The sequence below is a fragment of the Piliocolobus tephrosceles genome, chromosome 7 (assembly GCF_002776525.5).
Source record: "Piliocolobus tephrosceles isolate RC106 chromosome 7, ASM277652v3, whole genome shotgun sequence".
In the NCBI taxonomy this organism is placed as follows: domain Eukaryota; kingdom Metazoa; phylum Chordata; class Mammalia; order Primates; family Cercopithecidae; genus Piliocolobus; species Piliocolobus tephrosceles.
In genome coordinates this window covers 22,532,899-22,550,354 of record NC_045440.1, presented here as the reverse complement: position 1 = coordinate 22,550,354, position 17,456 = coordinate 22,532,899, and the positions used below count along the sequence as shown (strand labels likewise).

Below are 17,456 nucleotides of genomic sequence, written 5' to 3'. Positions count from 1 at the left end.
CCAAAAAAAAAAAAAAAAAAAAAAAAAAAAAAAAAAAAAAAAAAATTCACTACTCTCCACCCTCCACAAGATTCCAATCCAAAAAGTCAAAGGAAAATAAAACATGAAGCATTCTGTTATCTTGTAGATATATTCAGAATGAAAAATACACACTTGCACAAATGTCAGAACTGTATTTTCAGAAGAATGACATATTAGCAGAGAAATAAATGGGAATTTGGCAGTACTTTACAAACACACCGAACTTGAAAAGAGCTAACTAAAGTTGGGGCATAAGACAGATGGAAGTATAATAACGGAAGGTTTGCAGGTGAAGATAGAAATCACTGAAGAGTAAGTGCAGCCTCTTCTTGTTTCTGGTAATGGTGGATTAGGAAATTGAGACCAACCTGCCCATTAAAAATATCTTTAAATTTTTTGCAAACAAAAGCTTCCTAAAAGTATAGAAGTACTTAAAAATTAGATAAAATTACTTTGTAGAGATTAGTGAGTGGTCAAGAACCCAGAGAGACGGAAAAGAAAATAATCCTAGGTAGAAGTTCAGAAACGCAGAAAGAAATGAAAGGCAAATGAACCAATAGCAAACCCTACTGTAAACTGTGGACTTGGGGTGATAATGATGTGTCAATGTAGGTTTATGAAATATTTGTTACCATCAACAAATACTCCATGGGAGTGGGGGATGTTGATGGTGAGGAAAGCTGCTCAGGAGCGGGAGGTGCCGCTAAAACTGCTCTACAAAAGAAAGTTTATTTTTTTTTAAAGCAAATAAAGTGGGAAGTTTCAGGATAATCATTAAAATATAAAAGAAATGCATAACATCCAAGTTAATAAAATAATAGAATCAATAAGTATAAGAAAGGAGAGAAAAGGGAACATAAACAGGAAAGACAAATAGAAACTATATATATAATTGTGGATTTATACCCAAGTGTATCAGTAATTACATTTAATTGAAAGGGACTATGTACCTCAGTTAAAGAAACAAACAAAAACCAAAGATGTGAGTACTGCTAAAAAATATATGTGCATGCTTTCTTTAATAAAACAAAGACAGATTTAAAACATGATTCAGAAAGGATAAAAATAAAAATATGGAAAAATGTTACTCCAGTGCAAATACAGACCAAAAGAAATATGTTACAGCTCTATAGTCTCTAGGAACTGTAGATTCTCAAAGGTAAGAAGTGTACTAGATAGACAAAGAACCATTTCATAATGATACGCTGTTCATTAATTTGGAAGATGCAACACTCTAAACTTGTATGTACATAATAATATGCTCTCAAAGTATAAAAGTGTTGATAGAGCCAGAAGTAGTAATCAAATTCACAATTATAGTGGGGGTATTTTAACACTCCTAGCACAGTAATTGGTAGAACAAACAAACAATGTTAGGATTAATTTATATATTAGACAACAAACTTTATACATAATATCTGGAGAATACTACAGAACACATGTACGAAAAAAAAACCACAGTCCAATTATCACCCATGAATATAAACTAAGAGCAAAAAAATACAAATTCTTCCAGCGAATATAAATGAACACTCTCTAACACACTTTATGTGACTAGCATAACATTGATACCAAAATTCAGCAATTTTTTCAATAGGAAAAAATCACAGTCCGATATCACCCAAGAGTATAAAATAAGAGTAAACATCCTTCAATATATAAAAAAGATAGTATTTCTAAGTTAGGTTTATTCAAAGGTTGCAAAGTTAGATAAATGTTCACAAACCAATTGATTTATTTGACAGTGCTAATAAAGGGGGAAACATTTTAATAAATAAGGAAGTATTTGATAGAATTCTTAGAAACTTGAAAGAGAACTAGTGGACTTCCTTAATCCAATCACTAGAATGGATGATCTTGAAAGCATAAGGTAGAGAAAAAGGAGAAAATGAGCATAGAAAAATTTCATACATACAAACTTTAAAGACTTGGTGATAATGATGTGTCCGGGTATGTTTATGGACGTAACAAATGTACCTCTCTGGTGACAGATGTTGATAGTGAGGGAAGCTGTGTTTCCTGTGTTTACAAACTTTATATACATGGAATTATATAACCAGAAGTTGTTGTTTAAGGATGTGTATTCAGGAAACAAAACTACAAAGAAAAGTAACAAAATGATTATGATCAAAGACGGATGAATGGCCAACCCTTAGAGAAAGAGGAGTTCAGACTGAAAAGAGGCAGGAAAGCAGATGTCTGGGTCTATTTCTTGGCCCTTATTATATTATATGAGTGTTCATTTTATAATCAGGTTTGCCTTTATATTTACGTGTTTATTATATTTTACAAACAAAAAGATGGTGTTAATAATCTTGAAAGCCAATAGCTGTGTATGGTCACGTTGTAGGGCAGTGCTCTTAACCTTTGTTATGCTGCAAATCATTTTGGCAATCTGATACAGTCTATAAACCCCTTTTCTGAGTGTTTCTAAATTCATTCATAAAAGGCATAAGATTTAAAGGAAGCTACTGATGGTGGGATACAGTTGTCAAAATATTATAAAACAATTTATGATGTAGTAAAGTATGTGTTTATTAACCTCTGAAATATAAGTTCTAACAGTGGATCAGTAACTACCAAAATTTCAAACAAATGATACTCATGTGGTAATTGGAGATACATCCAACAACTGCAATGAGATATTGAAGTATTTGTAATTTATGTTGGTGACAAAGTAATGGAATATTGCTAATAGTATTATGGTTTATAAGCCATACATTCCCATAATTGTAGAACATTCTAAACTTTAGAATTTAAGGAAAATAAAAATGTAATTTTTTCACATTCAAGTTTAGATTTAGGACCCTAGCTATGGTAAAAATTGTTATCCTCTAGGGTCTGTCTTCTTGTCGCAAGGACACTTCTGAACTAGGAAATGTTCTTCAGTCTGTCTGAGGCTTTTCTTGACGGTTAGATAAGAAATAGCACTGAAAGGGCACCGAACCCACTAACACAATGCCCTGAAAAAAGCAAGGCTTGGGGGATAAAGTTGAATTTTGATACAGTGGTTTCAACAAACAGTAAGTTGAGACAAGCTTCCACTGTATGTATTTTGAACTTCTCCAGCTACCTCCTTATCCTGCTAAAATACAAATTTCATGTAATATACTGTTAATTTGTATCACTAGTCCTCCAAGTTAAAAATTTTGAGAAATACTTTTTAACAGTGCTTATCAGAATTAATTCAACCTTATTGGATGATAACTAAAGAAGAAAAAGTGTCGGTCGAATCAAAAGATTAGGTATAAAATAACACATAGAAGTAGAAGTATACATAAAATGTATACTTTCAGAAAAAGAATATAAAGAATCAAATTTAGGGTACTCTTAATGCAATTAAAATATAGACTGCAAAAAAACTAGTTATGAAACAGAAAACCAACTGGGATAAAAAAATTTTCAAAGAGACATAAAAATGCCACTGAATACTTTTAAATGTCACTATGAGTAACAAGAGAATTAACATTGCTAAATGTTTATATTAAGATACAGAGAATAATCTTGAAAAACTTTCCCAGAATTAACAAGAAAATTGACCCAATATGGAATATAATATGGAGATCACACAGTAGAGATATTTTGTATAAATAATTTACATTTCTGATTCAGAAACCAGAAAACTGAAACAAAATAAATTTTAAAACCTGAAACAATATAAATATTTCTTAAACTGAAAAAAAAAAAAAACAAATCCTCAGTTTGAAGAAACTCACTAGGTAACATGATAATGGAAAAAGAACATCACCCAGGAATAAAAGAATGATTTATTTTGATTAAGTAGTAATTCTAAAAGCATTTAAGCCAAAACAAATCTAATGACTTTTAAAAAGGATGTTATTTAACATCAACAAAAATCAGGCTTTGGTTTTTTTTTTTTTAACGTTAAATATAAGCATCTACTTTAATAGTCATGAATGCAAAATTGTGATTTAAAAAATCCAATCAACCTGCTATGCGTGCTATGATATCAATATCATATTAATTTATTATTAATAAAATAAATATTTTTATAAATAACATTTAATAATTTATAAATGATAAATAAAAATTAATATTAATTAATTAAATAAATATTAATTAAAATATTTAAAATATTTGGCAACAGAAATACATTCTCATAAATACAACTTAGAAAGTTTTATGTGGATGCATTGTTACAACAGGAAGAGATTACTCATAGAGGTGACTTAGCAAATCAATAGATATATCAAAATAAAGCAGTCAAGAAAGTCATAGTTCAAAAGGATTTTTAGTGAGCATTGAAACCATTAAAGAGTTTTCTAATTAAACTAGTTGATTGTGTTCATGCCCCTTTCAAAATACATGACAAATACATGTGTATATAATAAAATCATAGGACAGGAGAAAAAATAATTTTAAAAATCTTAAAGATAGGAAGTTAAGGGATTTATGTGGATGGAAACAGAATAAATATAACCTAAACATCAGAAATAAATGCTCTGTCTTGGAAAGTCTAACAATCTGAATTTGGGACAGATATCTCACTGAGGTCTACCTCATCTCCTGTGTATATAGAATAAATTTAGCTCATCACCTGAGATAAAAATCCTAAGAATTTCTCTGTTTCTGCCAACAGAAGATGCAGGAACATGAAAAGGAGGACAGAGATTTCCTCTAGATACCTACACTATATATCAGACAGAGAAGGGGGAGGGTCAAGGAGAAGATGATGAGGAAAAGCAGCTCTCTCAGGAAATGAGCTCCCTCCTCAGGGTAAAATGTTCCTCATCATAACAACTGGAGGTGGGTCCCCACTCTGGCTCCTTCCCACCCTGAGGAGCTATAGGCAGACCTACCTACCTGCCCACAGAGCTCCCAGCCAGATTCCTCCATCAAGAGAAATATCAGTAGGTACAACAGCACACACAAATGCAGAGAAATCCCATGTGAACTAATCCAGCTCTACCAATTCCACATTCAACTAAGGATCACATATCCTGAAGAAAAGTAGTACAACAGAATACAAGTGACGTGGTGATAGAACAGAACAAACCAACTCAAAAGAAACAGATAAAGAATAGAACTGAATGTACAAAAATAATCAGTCATATTATTAGAGAGTTTTATGAGGATATTACATTTTTCCATTAAGTTGAGGATTCTATGAAAATGGAAGAGTCCTAAAGTAAGAAAATTTGTGAAATTAAAATAACATTACAAATATAAATGTTGCAGAAATTTTTTTGCATGTGCAGTGAAAACAAAGACATGGAAAACACAATTAAAAGGTGTTAAGGAGATTTGGGGGATAAATATTGTGGATTCAGTGTCTACAGAACAGAAATCTCAAGAAAAGAGAAAAGAGGCAATGAAATCTCATGTAATACAAAATAAAGGCTTGGAAGAGGAGAGCAATTTTCTCAGGTTAGATGTGTAATGTTACCTACGGAAGACCACTGAGGAGTCATCGCAGTCAGGAGGGCTCCATCCTTCCTCACATTGACACTGGAGCTCATGGTCACACACCTAGGGCAGCAATGATCCTGTTACTGTCCCCACTAGACTGACCACAAACTCAAATCCCTAATCATCCATAATAAAGTTCATGCCGAAAAAGGAATAACACCAGTCTCCAGGCTTCCATCTATCTACATAAAGTATGAATGAATGAGAGGCATTTCATGAATGATTCTCAGAAGAAATTTCTCCTTGAACCATGCTATTGAAGGCTTGGATAAACTTAGTAATTCTCATCATTTAGTGCTGAAAACATTCCTTTAGCTTTCTTATGACTGACCTAGAATGTCATAAGATTCAGAGCGCTTAGGGAAATATATTTGCAGAACTTACAGCATGTCCTTTGCATTTAGATGAGCAATTGGTTGATTTGTAGGCTTTCTCAATATCCACACATTCTGCATTAATGCAAACCTGAAAGTGATGTAGAAAACATGAAGCTTCATCCTGTCTGAATGTAGATGAGAAAGTTGAGGTCTGTGTGAAGAGGCTAGCAGATATTGTTTAAGGTGGCTCTGCCAGGAGGCTGGTGCAGAGGAAGGGAAATAGAGATGGGCTCTGTTGCTTACATTATCCTCTTAAACTAACCCAAAAACGTTGATAAAATTGGTCTAAGCATTTATGTATTTTTAATAAATCCTAACAACTCTATATTCCAGAAGCAATGACTATGCAAGAAGTTCAGGGATAAGCAATAATAAGATGATCTTAATACCAGGGGACCCTGAAACACCTCAATTCTGCCCTAGTCCCAGTACCTTCCTCCCTTAAGACCCAAGCACCACAACACTCATGCCGGGTCATGTGATAATGTCTCAATGTCCTTAAAGTCTTTTAGTATCTGAAACCGGGAAAACCCAATTAAAGATTATATTTTATGTAAAATTCCTCGCCCTTGATGCTGGCATATATTTCAGGAAAAATTGGGGTAAGGAAGAAGTTTAAATATTGTGGGTACTTCTTATAGGGAAGACCTAATATTTTAATGTCAATAAACTTTGCTAAATTTTTATTTTCAGCTCCAGGAGCTCAGAGACCACATCAATCTCATTCACTTTTTTATATTTACTTTTTAAAACTGTATAAGCAATACCCACACTGAACCACTAAGATAATTTTGGACTCACCATTGAATAAATTTACCTTTGAATAGCAAAATCAGTTTAAGTAAATAAGATAGTGTTTTTAGGACTGGCTTTACCACAGTGAAAAATCAGGGGAACTCTTTGGTCATGTGGCTATCTTAGTGAGATAAATAGAGTAATTCTAATCTCTTAGAAGAGACAAACCTCCTCATTGTCAAAGTTCGTGAGTTGGTTGACCCTGGCTAAACAGTGCTTGTACTTGAGTTAAGTTCATTATATTATTAATGATATACAGGTCTGTTAAATGAAGCCCAGTATCACATACACTGGCACTTTCAGTGAGTTTTCAGACTTCGTCTATGAAAGTTAAATGGATGCTACCATGTGTTATCCGCAGGTCAATATGATACTGTTCTTGAAATCATGACTGTGAGAGTCATTTATTTCCAAATTTCACCATAGTGTTTGAGAATGTTAATGTCAATGCTTATTCCTGCTATTTACTAGGTTCTGTACCATTTTCATTTCTGTATTCCAAAATCAAACTCTGTGGGTTCTATTAAGGCATGGTGAACCCCAAAATTGGGAGACAAGGCACGTAGTGAATAACCAAGGGGCAAAACAACAAAACACATCAAAGAAACACTATTTTGAGTGAAAGCCACAATTTCAACTTACCTTGTTATGGCCACATTTAGTTCCATTGGCCACCATGCCTATTTCTTGACTTGTGTCTTCAGGATCAAATGTTTTACATGTCAGGAAAGTCACTATCCGTCCTTTCCAGAGCAAATTATCCGACCCACCTTGACAGAACAACTTCCCACACATGGTATCGCTGAGGAAAAAGCCAAAATTTATTGCAGGATTCAAACTGCAGTTTTATATAAATGCAAATCAGCTCTAGGACTATGGATACTTAACCGATGTATTTTTCCCTGTAGCCGAGACTTTTAGTTGTACTTTATACTCATTTTCCCTTATTTCTCAGTAACAGGATCCCTGAACTTAGCACAATACATTATTGCTCAAATAAACAGCATTACCCAGATCCCTGTACACCTAATTTTTGCCAGTTGCCTAAGTGCTGGCTCATGAGAAAAAAACAATCTTAAGCACAAATTTTAGAAGGTGGCCGTAAATGAGGAATTATCTTCTGTTTCTCAACATTTTCTCATTTTTGCTGACTGGAGTATGATAGCTGGAAAAGCCATCATAGGCCTAGAGAAACACTTGGAAATGAAGGTCATGTGAATGATGGAGCTAGAGAGAAAACATGGATTCCTAACATCAAGGAGGCATCTGAGACATCAATTTCTATCTTGTTTCAGATAGGTTACTTACTTATTCGTACAACTGGCTGCAGAATAATTCCACCAAAAGAAAGCCCAAGTCTCCACTATAATTCTGTCAGAACAAAGCTGAGCCTCCCTCGACACTGCAAGGCATCAACTGGAGTTACTAAAAGAACTATCCCTGAAGGTGCAGATTAAACTGCTCAACATTCAATCAAGCCATTCATTTACTGCCAACAGGACTAAAAGACAATAATATTGAAGTCAATTGCTTTATGCAAAATTCAGAAGAGGGCTGTGAAAAAGTATCCCGAAAGTGATGGCATCAGATTTTTTGATATCTCTTGGCTGTAGAAAACACGTTTGAGGAGTGGAGAAAGGCATATATTCTCTCTAAATGCAACAGTGTGTTTTTCTTGAATCATTTAGGTAAAGCCATAAAGGATGGCTTTAGGGCACAGGGAATTTCAGGCTAACTCTTCACTATAGCCAATGACTACTGTGAAGTGACTAGGAGGGCAGTTTGAGGGGTGAAGGAGCTGCTTGAGCCACTAACCGCAGAAACTAATGCTCACGCAAAGAGTTATATGTGTGTGCAGAGGAAAGATGGCGAGGCCCACTCTCTTCCCATTCACCACCTACAATTGCTCTTCCTCTGGCCCTCACATACTGCCTTTTACATAATTTCCTCTTTTGAATCTGCCCTGATTTCCTATAAAAAAGAGACCACAAGACCACAGAAAATGATTGTTCTTTAGGAACAGATTCTCCCAAGAGATAACTCGATATCCAAAGCATAGTTTGGTAATATCTGTCATTCAGCGAATTCGTGTCCAATAGACAAATTTTGGGAAATGTTGATCTTGTGCAATCTCTTGTTATAAATTACTCTGCACGTGTAAAATTTGGAACAGGTACAAGAGTTTACTATAACTGAATTTTAAAAGCCACCTTAAAAATGCAGAATTAAAAATAAACCATAGAAAAATCTCAAGTTCATCCGGTGTGCTGTTTGTTCTATAGTGTTTTCCCAGATAATCAGTACTAAAACTAACAAACTCTTCACATGAATTGTCAATAAGAAAGTATTTTCTTATTGTATTTTTTCTTTATGTAATTCTACTGAAAATTTAAAACTGTTCAAGCACTGCATCTGTTATTCCTCTGGGGAGATAAATATTTCTACTCTGAATCTTACAAGGAAAAACGTGACATTGAGAAAGCATCTGATTTATATGGGGAAATCCCTGGACAAATGTCTAACCAGACCCGTTCACTGTTGCCTGTTCCATCATCAACCGTTCATTCTACCCAACAATGACTGTGTGTGGTGTCATCTGAAGCACCCACCATGAGATACTTGAAGAAAGAAGCCATTTCTTATTTGTCTTTTCAGACTCAGTACCTAGCCCACATCATGACACATAGTAGTTACTCAATAAATGTCAAACAATTGATGGCCAAATGTGCTTTCCCTTTAACTGGAATAAATTAGAATGTACAGCTGGAAGTGCACCATTGCTCTAGTCTGTGAAGCAGGAAGGTTCAGACAAGGCCACTTACTTTGCTTTGCAGGGAATGAGTGTGTCATCCACTCTGCGACAGTACCCGTACTTTGACCCACCTTCATTCCTGTTGTAACATGACTGATCTGCAACCTCAGTTCCTGGGACCAGGATCAGTCAGTAGGGAAAAGAAAATCGATATTTGAGGTTCAAGAGATATTTGAAAAGAAAAGAGATTTTTAAAATTCAGTGCTGGCAAGGGATTTATAAAATATAAAACAAGCAAGAAAAAAATACTATTTTAGCATAATTCCATTGACCACTCCTAGAAACATGGGTGTAGTAATTTGGTATCAAATGAGCTGGCTGGAATTACGAATCTTTTAAGTAATCTGTTACTCCACAACAAACTCCTACTATGTGCCAGGTACAAAAATAGGCATCACATATTTCATGTCTCAAGTAATCTTCCTCAGATCTCTATCAGACAAAACACATTAGTTAAGAGCTCAGGCTTTAAGCAAGACTGAGTAATTGCATGAACATGGGCAAATGTCTTAACCCTGAGTTTTCTCATCTGTAAAATGGTATAGAATTTATATGTGAATATACATATATATAATATATTTACACATATATAAAATGTATATATACACATTATATATAACAGTATCTACCTCAGAGGTGTTTTGAAGATTAAATCACTTAATACAGGTGAGTCACTGAGAACAGGGCCTGATCAGCAGTACATGGTTGACAAATACTAGCCATGCTTATTGCCATTCTCAATTTATTAATAAGGAAACAGAATCATGTCGAGTCACAGAGACCTATGTTCCTTCTTGGTGCTGAGGTGTCCCCTCTTCAATAACAATAAGTAATTCTGTCTTAAACGTTTGGAAATTTTGAGTCTAGCCTTTGACAAACAGCAAATTAAGTTAAAATAAGCAGACACCTATGAAGATACTGAATTGTTTTTAAGAAATACTTTTAAACCTACTATGATGACTTGTAAACTCAAAACATTTTAAATGAATTTCATGTTTCAGTATGCAAGATAAAATGAGTTTTGTTACCTTTTTAATTATTTGTATCTTAGTAAAATGTATTTATATAATATCTACGCAGAAGAATCATTAGTTATGAATAATCAGGGAAAAGCATTAAATTCCTAATCTGAGATTTCAAAGTTATTGCTGCTAATATTGTAGAATGTATCATTCGCATATCTGGCATCATGCTGTTTTATAACTTCTTGCCAATTAACAATATAGCTGTCCTTTCCCAGGCATTAAATTTTCTAAAGCATCACAGCTGCAATAATTGTACTGAAATAATACACTTTATTTAATCCGTATATTTTGGATTTTGAGATGTTTTTCAATTACTCACTATCATTAAAAATGCTGGCTGAGGCCGGGCGCGGTGGCTCAAGCCTGTAATCCCAGCACTTTGGGAGGCCGAGACGGGCGGATCACAAGGTCAGGAGATCGAGACCATCCTGGCTAACACGGTGAAACCCCGTCTCTACTAAAATACGAAAAACTAGCCGGGCGAGGTGGCGGGCGCCTGTAGTCCCAGCTACTCGGGAGGCTGAGGCAGGAGAATGGCGTGAACCCGGGAGACGGGGCTTGCAGTGAGCTGAGATCCGGCCACTGCACTCCAGCCTGGGCGACAGAGCGAGACTCCGTCTCAAAAAAAAAAAAAAAAAATGCTGGCTGAAAAATCCTTGTAAATATTTGAGTGCAATTGCTAGGAGAAAGAGTAAAAAACAATTATTTTTAGATTTTGTGCATGCATTTTTCTCCCGGTAAAAATGATGCTAATTCATATATTTACCAGCAGTGTAGGAGGGGAGTTGTTTGGTTATGTTTTCACTGACACTGAACGTTAACATCTGTAGCAAACTTTTGCCAATTAGCAAATGTAGAAGATTAACTTGTTTTCATTTAGGTTTTGTATATTGCTAATGAGTTAAAATGGTTTTAATTTTATGGGGCATTTGTATTTCTTCTTCATGATGAATTGTCTGCTCATGCCTTAGCCACATTTTCAATACTTGGAACTACAATTGATTTGTGGGAATGATTTGATGCCAAAAAGAATGATTTTTAAATTACTTACAAAGTTGCAAGGCTTTTCAAACTTCCCAGATTAATTTAAAATAAATGGGTAGTCCTCTGTGAATTATAAAATTTGGAATTTTATTTAGGCAAATTGTTTTCTCTGGCATTTTGTAACGGCTGTATTTAAAAGTATGACTTAAGAGGTCTACTCCATTTCATGATCAGATAAATACATTCAATGTTAATTCAATAGACAATTTTGAGCTTTTTACTAAAGCCAGGTACTGTGCTGGGAGGCACTGGGAATACAACTGTGAACAATGTAGACGATGTCCCTGTTCCAGGAAGTTTACAGATTTGCTGAGGAGACTAATCGTAAAGTCCGAAAAAGGAGGGTAACAGTTAATATTGTTTGCAGTTAATATTTACTACAAGATAATAAAGGCGAAGCTCAGAACTTCACCTCTGTGCTAAAGATTTTTTCTCCTGGTTTTTGCCATATACTGAAGTTAGCCAAGGAAACATGAGCCTCTTAACCAACAGTCAATTTTGTTTCCACCTTTATAACCTTGCACATCCATGAACTGGAGACAGGATTGCTGAGGCCTGGTTCCAGGACACCAGTGAGCTTGCTGACGTACTAACGGCATTGAGCTTTGCTCCTCAAATTGTGTCTCAACCCACTGTAGCCAAAGACAGAAGTTTACAGGGAGGTTTTTCTAGAGTCTTGTCTATTTATTTCCCAGGTTTCTTGTTTTCACAGTGCATTGTAGGTCAGGAATTTTTGTTGATTTTCTGAATCTTGTTTTAGCTGTATTTTCAAGAATTACGAAAAGTTTCTGGTATGCAATGACCCCTTTCAAATAATTTTAGGAATATGTAGATTTTCTCTATTTTAATAAATACTGTTTCAGTCATTTAAGTAGGAATCTGAAACTGTATTAGGAAGGGGGTATGGCAATTAAATACATGTACACAATACACATCATATCCAGAAAGTTCAAATAACTGGTTTTTAAAAACTTTCTGTTTTCAACTTAAATTTTATATCCTCTGACCAACATCTCCCCACCTCCTCCCTGTCACCCCCTGGAAACCAGCCTTCTACTTTCTACTTCTATGCGTTCAACCTTTTTAGATTTCACATATAAGCTAGATCACTTATATGATCTAAAATTGCCTTTCTAATAAAGTTATTTAATACTATATAAATTGCTGTTTAAATTTTCAGATATGTCTCTAATCTTTTATTTTTCCAAGTTTTCTTCTTGGTGAAATTAGAGAATACGGTCTCTAAAATTTTGGTGTTACGGACAAAGTGACCATTTAAGAACTTTCACTTTTCTGTATTGCCTTTCTGCATTTCCAGAGTTCTTCTTTTCCTTTTTCCACCTTTCCTTATTTCTGTCCCATCCCCCAGTGCTTCTGCCACACCTGCGCGTGCGCACACACACACACACACACACACACAGATTTCCAAGGGTTCATGATCTTAGTTAGGGTTGCCAGATTTAAAAAGAAAAAGACACGCAGTTTAATTGAATTTCAGATACACAAATAATTTATTTTAGTAGGAGCACACCTGAAATATTCCATGGGATAAACTGATGCTAAGACAAAAAGCTTGGTTGTTAATTTGAAGTTAAAATTTAACTGGTCTATCCTTATTTTTATTTGCTAAATCTAGCAACCCTAAAACCAACCTCAAATCTTAAAACCTTTCCATGATTTTGAGTTCGAAGTTTCTAAGAATGGTCCTTTGGCCATGGTTAAACACTGTCATCTGAAATTTGTTTTCCTTCACACATGCAAAAAGATTTTTCTTCCTACCTGGTCCCCACAGCTCAGTGCACTGCTCCTGCAGTGTGGGGCACGCCCCCATCAAGCAGTAGCCCTTCCCGTGATGGCAAGGGAAGCCATTGACACGGAATCTATCATCAGGACAACTAACAGATTTACCGTCACACATTTCAGGCAAGTCGCACTCATCTTTTGCTGGTCTGCACACCATCCCAGCCTTTTTAAACTGTAGAAAAACAAAAATAGAAGGCTTTTTGTTTTCCCTACCTGCTTTACCCTGATACCTCAAATTAACACAAAGATTTTTCCATTTGGACTTTTGGGGCATAGTAGTTTGAGGTGTCATTTCGCTGAAGCTTACATTGTCATTATAAATTAAAGCCATCATCTGCTATATCACTTCTATTAATATTGGTTAATGCCCTAAGATTTTAAGCAATCAATATTTCTGAATTTGTACCAAAAACACCAAAGAAACATAATGTAGACAAGTACAGGGAAAAAAAAACAGGCAACAACTTAGATATAAGGAAGAGAGTTATTTCTCCCTTGGTTGAATGCATCTCTATCAGGAACTCCAAGGAGATTTAAATCTGCAACTTCAGAGATGTACTGGTGAAGTGGGTCTTCGGTATTCAAGAAGATAAATTTACAAACACCAGATCAGCAGACTCGGACTTTCCCAGGCCTCGAGTTTCCTAATCCTTAATTCCTTTTATTGTAAATTCAGCTGGTTCCTTTCAACTCACTTCTTTCATAGAATGACTTATCATGAGGGAGAAATAACCAAATATTTCCTTGATATATTAACTCGATTGTAATCAGATGCTGCAAATTTTAATCTTATTTGCTCAGAGAAATGTTAGTGAAACATTCTGCCATTCCTGCAAAACTGAGAAAGCATGTATGTAGGTTTGTTTGTTTGTTTGTTTTCTTCTTTCTAACAGGAGCAGGTTTTTTATTGCATCACATAACTTTGAATATCTTAATGCCAGTGATGGGATCAAATCCAAATTTCAATGCAAGCATGTGAGATCCTCCAAATTCAACCCATGGCTCCAGCCAGACCATTCCTTACCAGATACCAGACAAACCATGCTTGATTCTCCTCTTATGTCTTTGCTGTGTCTGTGTCCTCACTTGGAAATTCTTTTGTTGTTGTTGTTGTTTTATGTCTAAATCTCTTTTGTCCAAAATACTTTAAGTCCAGTTGAAAGCCCCTTTCCCACCAAGTCTCCTCTGACATCTTCAATACAAATTGTTGCTCCTATTTTCATGTGCTTGGAAAGAGCCTTGAATTCAGATTTAGAGGACAGGAATTTGAATCTTGGCTCTGTGCGTGTCTGAGTGCTGAACTTTAGAAAATGGATTTAATCTCTCTGAAAATCCCTGTCCCCATCCAACATCTACTTTACAAGGACACTGTGAAAATCAAGTGAGACTGTACAAAAAAGTTGAATATATCATTATGCTATCTACATGGCTATTGAATCACACCTTATATTTCCACATGTTTCATATATGTATATCATTGCTCTAAATAAACAGTAAGAAACTGGATACTTTTTTATGTACCATAATCTAACAAACAGCATTTACTAAACACTTTTGAGTACTGCTTAAGTTCTCAAATTTACTTCCTTTTGGACTTCTTTCCTCTCTCTCCGACATTAAAAACAAAATTACACCAAGCATTCCTTATAACCTGGTATGCCATCTACACGTCCATGCTGCAGTTACAGATCATTTTAAATGTATAAAATTCTGTGCTAGGTGAAAGTGAATCTGTCTTCTGGCCTTAGGAGCCAATCTAACTATGGAAACAAACACACCCTCGCAATGTAAAAGGGTATGCAACAATAGATAGTTAAATACTAAACTTGAAGGACAATTCAGAAAAGCACCACAGAGAACATGACATGTCTTATTTAGAAGAACTTCACCCTGAAGTGGCTTCAAAGATTGAAGATAGGGACACCTCCACACTACTCAGAATAAAACTTCTTCCATCACACACATTGTTAACGGGAGATACAATCAGTTTTGTGAGAGATTTGACCTGAGAAAGCCATGAAGCATGAGAAACAGCAGCAGGTAGGAGTAACTAGCTGTGGCTTTGGAGATGGTCACACTTGGTGTTATCCCACTCAACAGTGGCCATGTTTGTTTTTACATTTTTTTTTTGTTGTCTATATTTAAGGTGTACATGATGTTTTAACATATATATACATAGTGAAATGCTTACTACATATGTACACCTACTATGTGCCCACAAAACTTTAACAAGAATTTTAGAAAGAAATGATTACTACAGTCGAACAAATTGATGTATTGGTCTCTTACATAGGTGTGGGTGTGGGTGAGTGTGGTGAGAACACTTAAAATCTACTCTGGTAGCAAATTATTAATATACAATACGGTCACGTTGTACCTGTACCTAGTCATGTTGTACATTACGTCTTTAACCTTACTCATGTTAAAAAACCATAACTTTGTCCCTTTTGACCATCATCTCCCCATTTCCCGAGCCTCCTTGCCCTTGGTAAACACCATTCTACTATGCATGTATTCAGTATTTTTGGATTCCACATATAAGTGAGATCAGTATGCAGTGTTTGTCTTTTTATGCTGGCTTATTTCACTTAGCATAATGTTCTCAGGTTTATCCAGGCTGTAACAAATAGTGGCCATATTATTTTGGTCATTTTCTACTCTGCATTTTATTCTCAAAAACAAAATGAAATAATATCTACTGTGAAGGATCATTGGAAGATTCAATAGGCCATGTATGTAGAACACTGAGTAAGTGTTTCGTAAATAGTAAATATATCATTTTATATAAAGAAAAATATTGCATTGCTTGTTTCGGTTAACATAATCACTGAGATGTTAATGTACAAAAATGTAATAATTATTAAAATAGAATAAAATGAACTTACTTGGCATTTTTCACAACATTCTCCTGATGCACATTGAAAACCTGCTTTGATTTTACATGTCTTAGCATCACAGCAAATATTGGTACATTCCTAAGAAATATGAGAAACAAATGTAAATGCAACATAACTTTTTGGTCCCAGTTCAGCACAATTTGTAACATAATATAGTCATCAGGCATAGGTTACTTTCGTGGAGTCTAAATATGACTTTTTCAAAAATAAAGATAAAAAAATTAGAAACCCTGAAATTTTGGAGCAACTGATGGCTTGTGGTTTATCTGAATTCCACTTATGTCATTTTTCTATTAACTAGTTTCCTCAGTCTCCAATAATACTAAGGAAAGATCTATTCTTTTTGGTAAAATATGAAGAATAAACACAGTTCTTAAAATAAGATTTGTCTAATTATAGAATATAATTCCTTCAACTCATCAGTTATGTACATATCTAACAGTAGATCCAATTGCTAGGATATCTACTGAAAAGCTAAAGATATAGCTGTTTATCAAACTTTAATATTTAATTCAACTGTGCTTGATGCAAATACTTTGTCTTAGTCTCTCTGCTTTGTGTCAGAATCCTACCTGCAAAAGGTATTGGAGAAACTCCTACCTCAAAACTGTTCCCTGAGGCTGTCTAGATTCCCATAGAAGATTGAGAGTTTTAGAGTTACAACATTTTAGGGTTAAAACTCCGGCCCTTAGTTCAAATATAGTCATCAACCAGGACAGACTACTTTTTCTCATAGATTGAATAAATATGTAATTAAATATATAATCATATTTCAAAGTTACTGAAAGCCAATACTCTGAAGGCTTGATGCATTACTTATATTAAGCATTAATAACATGGAAGCAGAGGTCTCATTCAAAATCCCAGCTGCCCTGTGAAGAGGGTCAGCACAGAACTTCTGATGGTAATAACTCCTGAGTCCCAAAGCAGTAAGGGATGCACCAGATCCCTGTGCTGGGTGGTCTTGCGTTTCAGAGCTGGAAACAGCTTGATACCAGTTCTTGGCTCCTCTATTTGCTAGCCCAGTGACCTTGAACCAGCAAGCTCTTTGTACCCTGAGCACTCATAGTGCTCTGTCTAATGTAATACTGGGCAAGTCATAGTCACGTAGGGAACTTCAAGTATTTCATTTAGAAAGGGAGGGAGGAGGACACAAAGCCCAAGTTAGTAAATAGTCCTTAAAAAAAGGAATGAGGATAGAACCCTGAGAGAGAAAATAGCAAGGTCTGTTCAGCAGTTCAGGGTTCGTTGT

General features: G+C 35.1%; 1 protein-coding gene across 3 annotated transcripts in view; it reads right to left on the bottom strand.

Moving 5' to 3' along the window:
- ADAM28 (ADAM metallopeptidase domain 28) overlaps window positions 1-17,456 on the bottom strand; it is a 63,738-nt gene that overhangs the window by 7,601 nt on the left and 38,681 nt on the right. For 2 of the 3 annotated variants that reach the window (XM_023216745.2, XM_023216746.2), the window contains exons 13-18: window positions 16,193-16,282; window positions 13,284-13,479; window positions 9,446-9,548; window positions 7,266-7,425; window positions 5,836-5,916; window positions 5,433-5,511 (exon numbers count right to left, since the gene is read on the bottom strand). In XM_023216745.2, coding sequence (XP_023072513.2) covers window positions 5,433-5,511; window positions 5,836-5,916; window positions 7,266-7,425; window positions 9,446-9,548; window positions 13,284-13,479; window positions 16,193-16,282 — 709 coding nt within the window. Of the gene's footprint in view, window positions 1-5,428; window positions 5,512-5,835; window positions 5,917-7,265; window positions 7,426-9,445; window positions 9,549-13,283; window positions 13,480-16,192; window positions 16,283-17,456 lie in introns of all 3 variants that reach the window. The other variant, XR_002732528.2, reaches the window with a different exon arrangement.